The 7,545-nt window shown below is 40.0% G+C and overlaps 1 protein-coding gene across 1 annotated transcript; it reads right to left on the reverse strand.

Moving 5' to 3' along the window:
- Positions 1 to 230: 230 nt before the first annotated feature.
- Positions 231 to 7,270, reverse strand: LOC107911735 (protein ESSENTIAL FOR POTEXVIRUS ACCUMULATION 1). The gene is made up of 10 exons (XM_041105709.1): positions 6,872 to 7,270; positions 6,145 to 6,207; positions 5,932 to 6,026; positions 4,800 to 5,648; positions 4,633 to 4,705; positions 4,381 to 4,518; positions 3,515 to 4,297; positions 1,127 to 3,430; positions 971 to 1,040; positions 231 to 791 (listed from the first exon to the last, which is right to left on the reverse strand). The coding sequence occupies exons 1-10, from the start codon at positions 6,942 to 6,944 to the stop codon at positions 362 to 364; spliced, it is 4,878 nt and encodes a 1,625-aa protein (XP_040961643.1). The 5' UTR covers positions 6,945 to 7,270; the 3' UTR covers positions 231 to 361.
- Positions 7,271 to 7,545: the final 275 nt, after the last annotated feature.

Raw genomic sequence — 7,545 nt, forward strand, 5'->3', positions numbered from 1 at the left:
TGCACCGCACCCAATCGTCCATCCAAACTTACCCTTAACCTTAAAAAAAGTAGAACAAATTCGAAATCGAGAACCATAACCACAACGCGTAGCATTATTTTCTCCTTTGTTATCAGTTCCCAACATATCAGAATCCATAATAACTTTGATATGCAGGTACAATAAAGAAAACAATTTTTTTATCAAAGAAGGAAAAAAATTACGTAAAAAAGGGTAAAAATCTAAATCGATGAATTTCAAATATCAACTCCCATTTACTCGTCGCCTTAAATGTTTGTTTGCCCAAGCTAAGCATTTAACCTAACAAAAAAATTTACAGCGAAAATGTACAACAAGATATGGTGCGTGTAAATGAGAAAATTTAATCGTCAAGACCATGGATCTCACCCATCAAAATGCGGTTGCTTGTAACCTTAAAACCAAGCAAGGCAGGATCAATTTGTCTTCCCTTTTTCCCTTTTTTCTTGCCACTTCGTCCAGCTTGTGAAGCACCATCAGATGATGGTGGCTCAAAAGCAGAGCCATACACGGGGACCTCTGCCCCATGAAGAGCCGGCTTCTTAAGAATCTCCATGAATGATGCTTCAGACACTGCAGCCTCATTATAAGATGAGGTCCTTCTCATACTCACATCTTTCTTGCCCGATGCCTCTGTTTCTACTGTCCTCTTTGCCTGACTTGTAAGGCTTTTCTGCTTCACAAATGGCACTGTGTTTTGATCGGAAAATACATCCTGGGATGATGAAATCTGTGCAACTTTATCAACCCCTTTCGGCACTCCAGACAGTAACCTATCAATAAGACGAGCATATTTAGATTAGATGGCTTTATAAAAAAGAGTTCGTTGGATGTGCACTCGTGTCAAATGTCAATTATGAGGTGACTCGTCATAGCGGTGCAAATAAAATCCCCCAACCCCCCCACAAAAAAAAAATCACCAACATCAACATTAGAGAGAAAAGAGTGTCACCTTTCATTAGGACGGTCTTCTACAGATTTCTCTAATCCAATTTCATTACTGTACAACCTGCCATTCCCACCTGCACCATTTCACTTTTATGATTTAATTCATACAGAAAAAAAAAACTAAAGGCCATTTAATAAGATCTTTTTTTCTGAAGATTACCGGTACTAAGTGAACTGTGACGGATATGGGTTCTACTTTGTAGGTCAGCACAGTCCAAAGGCATCTCTACTTGCTCTAAGATATTGTCCTCAGACCCCGACAGAGAACCAGACCTTGAAATCATGCTTTTCAATCCATTTTTCTTCTCCTTCCCCTCCAGTTCGCCCAATTCCTTATCCACAGCAGATTTTGACACTAAGCTAGCATCTGCATAACTACTAGAAGACAGATCTTCAGCGCCCAACAACAATGACTGATCTTCAGCAAATGAACCCGGATTGGATTTATGAGGCATTCGTTCACAGTTAACCACTTGGTTGACACCACCACTGGCTGCAACTCCAAACAAATGATCTTGCAATAAGGCACCTGAATTGGAATTTTGAGGGCCTTCCAGATATGAGTTGTTTACATGAAAATTCGAAGCTTGTGGCTCAGAAACAGGCCAAAAGCTTTCCCTGCCCCTGGAAGATGAAGTAGAATACTGATAATCTCCTTCTGATGACCTTCTCGATTGAATACCAAGTTTTTGGTGAAGAAGGTCCATTAAAGCTTTCTTAGACTTTTCATGAATCCCTCCAGCTGATGCCCAAGTGCTTGAATCAACTTCGGACTCCCTTCTTTGCAAATCTGCTTCAAGATTTAATTGTTGCATCTGTTTTCCAGCCCAACTATTTTCTAGCTGCTCATTTTCCCCAGAGTGGTAGACTAAATCTGGACGAGATGCATATACATCACCTAAAGCTTGTTGGCTAAAAGAGTGGTTACCAGAAGAAAATGGACCCGGTTGGTTGTTAGAGTGCATGTAGAGATGTTCAGCAAGATCTAGAGAATTTACATTGTCTACTTTCATCCCAGGAGCAGCAGCAGAATGAGCAGACCTGGCAAATGCTGTAGGGCTGGGGTCAAAAGTTCCTCGCTGCTGTTGCTCCCGCAAAGCATGATTCCTTTTAGAATTGCTGATTTGCTCTTCAAAAGATGAAAGCCTCTTCTGGTGAAGATCTGAACCATTCAACTCCATTGATTGAGCACGGGGATGAATGCCAGGATTCCTAACAAACTGACCAACTTCATCTACAGACAAAGAACCAGCAAGTTGTCTATCCTCCTCTATTCCTAATTGTTGGCTCAGCGCCCTAGATAACTGCTGCACTTGAAATTGCTCTCGTTGAAGACGGAGCTGATGCTCCAAAGGAAGCATATTTCCATACTTTGCTTGCGACATGAAATCCAAAAAATCAGCCTGTTGCCCTTGGACTGCACTCTGGTTAATCTTTGCTTGGATGATCTGCTCCAGTGATGGATCCAGGTGCCTTGATGCTTGAGAATTATTCTGCAATTCACTTAGAAGATGCCTTTGTAATTGAACCTGATCGAGTTGGATGTCTCTAGCAGCATCAAATACATCCTGACCATAGCCAGGATCAGAAATCTGATGCTCAAGCAATTGATCAAGAAGAATCTGTTGAGCTTGAGAATTCTGCTGCTGTAGATGTTGTTGTTGCAACTGCTGCAACAGTTCAATTTGGTGGTGACGAAGCTCCTGCTGCCGCTGAAGTTCCAACTGCCGTTGATGCTGCTGAAGTTCCAACTGCTGCTGCCGCTGAAGCTCCAACAGACGTTGATGCTGCTGAAGCTCCAACTGCTGCTGCCGCTGAAGCTCCAATTGCTGCTGCCGCTGATGCTCCAATTGCTGCTGCCGCTGATGCTCCAACTGCTGCTGCCGCTGATGCTCCAACTGCTGCTGCCGCTGATGCTCCAACTGCTGCTGCCTCTGAAGCTCCAACTGATGCTGCTGCCGTTGTAGTTCCAACTGCCGCTGCTGTTCAAATTGAAGTTCCAAAACATGTTCCATATGCGGAGCTGAATGATGGACTGTCTGCTGATGGTTGAGATTCTTGCTCTGCATCAGATCAAAACTATGGATGTGCTCCACACCAAATCCGGTCGAATGTGGAAGGGCATGAAAAAAATTATTTTTCTCTTGAAGAGGTTCATTGGGCATCTTTTTTGACATTAAGTGCTGTACCAGGTCCAAACCATTGTGTTCTTGGTCCCTGTGAGATAATGGCCTAGCACCAGTAGTGCCTAGATGAATGTTAGGATTAAACACAGCATTTCTTCTATGATCATCAGACCAAGCCTCTGGGAGCAACTCATCACCTCGATGAGGTGCATTGGTTTTTGAAAATTCATTTGCAATGGATAAATGACTTGCAGGATGACGCAAAGGATCTTGCATCTCAGCAGAAACTTTCAAAGGGTCAACACCAGCACTTCCAGGCCTTCCCGGAAAAACGATTTCTGCATCACACATGGAAAGGCAGGCATCATTAACAGAGTCAATAATTAACAATATAAACAGTAGGTGCAACCCGTTGAACTTACCATCAGCTTGAGCAACAGCAAAATTATGGATGTTTGGATCTTCATAAAATTGGTGCTCAGAATTATAACTTTGAGAAGGCCCTCTTAAATGAAAGTTAGTACCAGATGTCTCAAAAGGAGACAAAGATTGCTGCTGCTCACGTCCAATGACAGATCCCTGAGCAGAAGCAGCAGAAGAAGAAGATATGGTCTCTTCCAAGCTCCCTTCAAAACGATCAGGTACTCGCATTCTGGTAACTGCACTAACACTGGAGGCTGAACCAGGATTCATTCTTAGGTGAGGCATGACTTCACCAAGTTCTTGGAAAGGCGACCCATCAGGAGCATTTGCCAATCGAACAGGTAAATCTGTACCAAAATAACCTTGCTCAAACCATGAAATTATGTCGATCCCCAAATACGGTCCCTGAATAACCCCTTGAGGATCAAGATAGCACAGGCTCATATCCTCAGGAGGCATAGCACTTTCCAGTGAATGTGCAGGAATATTGCCCTCAACATTTATCGAGTTACAGCCTAGAGTAGGCTGTAGTGACGGAAAACCAAACAGAGAACTTGAGTCTTCAGGAAGCTCGCCCCCCCCAAATTTCATGGATGATCCATTGTCTTTCACATTAGAGTCCTTCTGTATTTTCAAATCAGCTACTTGCTGATTATCAAAAGATTTTAATTCATCCATGTAATTTGTGGAACCACCAATCTCCCTATCTGACCCCAAAGCATTGGTTACATCTAAATCAGATGGTGGCATGCATCTCTGTCCACCTTTTGAACTATTCATTTCTGTAATGACAAACAGAAATTTTCATTAATATTATCCTTAACAGACTGCCGATAGCCAACAACTAAAATCGAAAGTTTCCTACCCTTGCTCATAATCATCTGTGAATCTGACACATAAAATGTCTCAGCATGACTCCCCTCAAAATTATTGTTTACAGCAGCCTTCTCACCAGGTTCAACACTATCCTTCCTGTTAACTGAGAAACACTCTTTTCCTTCACCTGAAATCACAGGGCAAATAACTTATCATGTCAAGGGTATCTTAATTATTTACTAGGTAGGTAAGTTACAACATAAATGAAACACTAGAAGCAATGCTATCATTTGATCCCTACTTGCATCCATAAATGAGTTGTAGACCACTTCACTGCTTATTGTTTTCCCTTTCCATATTTCTCCAAGGACAGCCTGTAAGAATCGCGCAAGAAAATTTTAGGCAACCATATAGAAGGATAAAGATGAGTACATTTTTCTTCTATAAATCAAACTAGAAGGATCAGACCTCTTCCTCTGCATCAGGAGGAACAAATGCCAAAGGCACAACAATTTCTTTTTGTGTTACTGTGGATAAATGATCCATCTCATCAGGTAGGTTGTCAAAATTTGGAGCAGTCCTTTGTTTGCGGTACATGTCAAGGAGTTTTCCTCTTGGGTAGGAATATGCATTGAGGGTCATGTTTTTATCCACAGGAAGAGCTCCAATAACAGAAGCAGGTTGTGGCCTCCCAATTTGTAGGCTAGCATTGGAATTTGGCCTTCCTCGTCCTGCTGCAAAACCCACATTTGATCTCTCCACTCGTCCCCTCTCCAAACCAAATCCTGGAGCACTGCGGTAAGAAGCAGACCCACCTGCATGAACTTCCAACCGATGACGTGGCCTCCATTTATCACGAGAATCATTCTCGCGCTCAGAAGCTGTGCGCCCCCCACCGGCAAGTGCATGTTTGTCAGAAGGGGCATCTTCCTTCTTAGCATCTGTCCTCTTCTCATTTCGAGAATCCTTTTCTTTGTCTTCAAGACCCCATCTCGAAGACCACTTGTTGTCCCTTCGAGATTCATGCCCTGAACTACGATTACTAACATCTTGACGTCGTTCTGAAGACAACAAAGTCCTATTTTCAGGAGCATCCATTGTTGAAGAAATATCAGTGCGACAGTCTTCTTTTCTGCGATCTCTTCGACCAAGTAAGCTTGTTTCCCTCTCCTCTTCACGCCAGTGTCGGCTGCTTTCAAGATCAGGTGCAGTCCTCCTCCATTCTTTCTTGTCCTGAGAACTATCTAAACGCCAACTATCTTTCAGATTCGGATCGCCAGGGGTTCCATGAGGCAATAAATTCGGAGCTTTTGTATCCTGTTAAGAGGAAACAAATTATAAAACTGAAACAATACAAACCAAAATGAAAAATAGCCACAAGCTTTAAGTCAAATATATATTTGTGATGAGCATAATAAACCAAGAAAATAAAAATAATTTCTTCAAATCTAGTCAAGCTACTTTTTTTTGAAACCATATACACTACTTACCCATACTTCCTCTACAGAAAAGCAAATGAAACTAGAAACCAACAAATTAAACACTTATATGGCAACCAGCACCCTTAAAACATTTGATAAGAGAAATAAAAGTGCCATACCCCAGATGCTCCAACAGTTAATGTCTTTGCTTCGGCTACTTTAGAGTAGAGCCACTGTGGGGACAGAGGTATGCTGCTCTCCGAAGTTGGTTGATCTATTGGTCACAAAAGTAAAAAGAAAAAAAGAAAAATAAGAAGTTAAACTCTTGCAAGAAAAGAGCTTCCTGTGATTTTAAAAATACAAGATTTCAACATTAAGATAAATATTATTACCTTTGTTATCATCAAGTAGCCCCGTTAGTCCTTTCTCCTCCAAGTTCCTATCCCAAGCTTCATCTAACAATAACAGAAACTAAGATAAGTACGGCATAGGTGAAGCTGTAGAAACTGTCTAACCTCACTTTTCAAGCTTGTTTTCATGCAGTCCTTAAAACAAAAAAAATGCTTTGAGATTGAACTGCCAAGTTTCCTAATTGTAACAGATGAACGTTTCGTTTAATAATCTTTCCGCATAATTAGAATAAAACGTGCTGTAGTACTATATATCAACTTCAGGGCCGACAGTTAAAATCTGCCAATAATTTTGAGAAGTAACTAAAGTGATATTCTCTAATCACCGGAGAATTTGAAAGGAGCGATTTGAGCTGATACAATTTTACATAGAAACAATCGTGAATTTCCTTTTTTTTTTCCTTTCTGGCGAAAACCATTAAATTAATGCGCGGTAACAGAAAGAAATTAAACAAAATTGAACGAGATCTTAGGGGAAAATAAATGAATCATCAACGCAATCTGAAATTTAGAATTAATAAATTAAACTATTCAAATTCAAATAAAGAAAAACTTCGTAAACGGATAAAACTTGAGACAAACGTGAGGATTGAATTAAAATGTGAAACCACTGCGATCGGAATCCAAAAAGTTAAAAGTTGTAGTATAAAAAACGAGAGAACGAAAACGAAAACGAAAAAAAAGAAAGAAAGAGGAAATGTGTCAATACCTTTAGCGAAGTGGTCAGAGCCGATTTTTGAGGGTAAGAGATCATCAGGTAGATCGAGTTTTCCGTCAGCCATCGAGACTGTGAAAATTGATAGAATCTAAAAGGCAGAGATCGTAGCGGGCAATAGGCGGCGTTCAAGGTTCTGGAAAATGGCGACACAGAGAGAGATCAGATGGCTCAATAGCAACAGAGATAGAGGATTTGAAGAAGGAATGATTTTGCGGAGAACGAAAGAGCGGAAATGGCTAGGGTTTCTAAAACTTGAGGTTCGGGTCTGATTTTGATAAGGACGAACAGGATTTTGATTTTTTTTTTTTAAGGAGAGACCTTGGATGATAAATAATAAATAAAACAAAACTTATGCGTTTCGTTTGAAATGGGGAGTTTCCCTTTTGGGATGGAAAAAAAAAAGAGAATTATATGAATATTTTATATTATTTCACTTGAAATTTAAATGTAGCTATAAAATATATTTCTGATAATTTGTATTGTATTTCTTATTAACTATATAAAAACATAAAAAAAATCAAATTTTCTTGTTACTCCTTACTCCAATTTTATGCTCTCTATTATTTTTAAAAGAATAAATCATTTTTTTAGCATTTTTGAGATATCAATATAATTTTATTATTATTAACTAAAAAATTTATAAATTATAAAAAATTAAATTAGAA

The sequence above is a fragment of the Gossypium hirsutum genome, chromosome D11 (genome assembly GCF_007990345.1).
Source record: "Gossypium hirsutum isolate 1008001.06 chromosome D11, Gossypium_hirsutum_v2.1, whole genome shotgun sequence".
NCBI classification, from domain to species: Eukaryota; Viridiplantae; Streptophyta; class Magnoliopsida; order Malvales; family Malvaceae; genus Gossypium; species Gossypium hirsutum.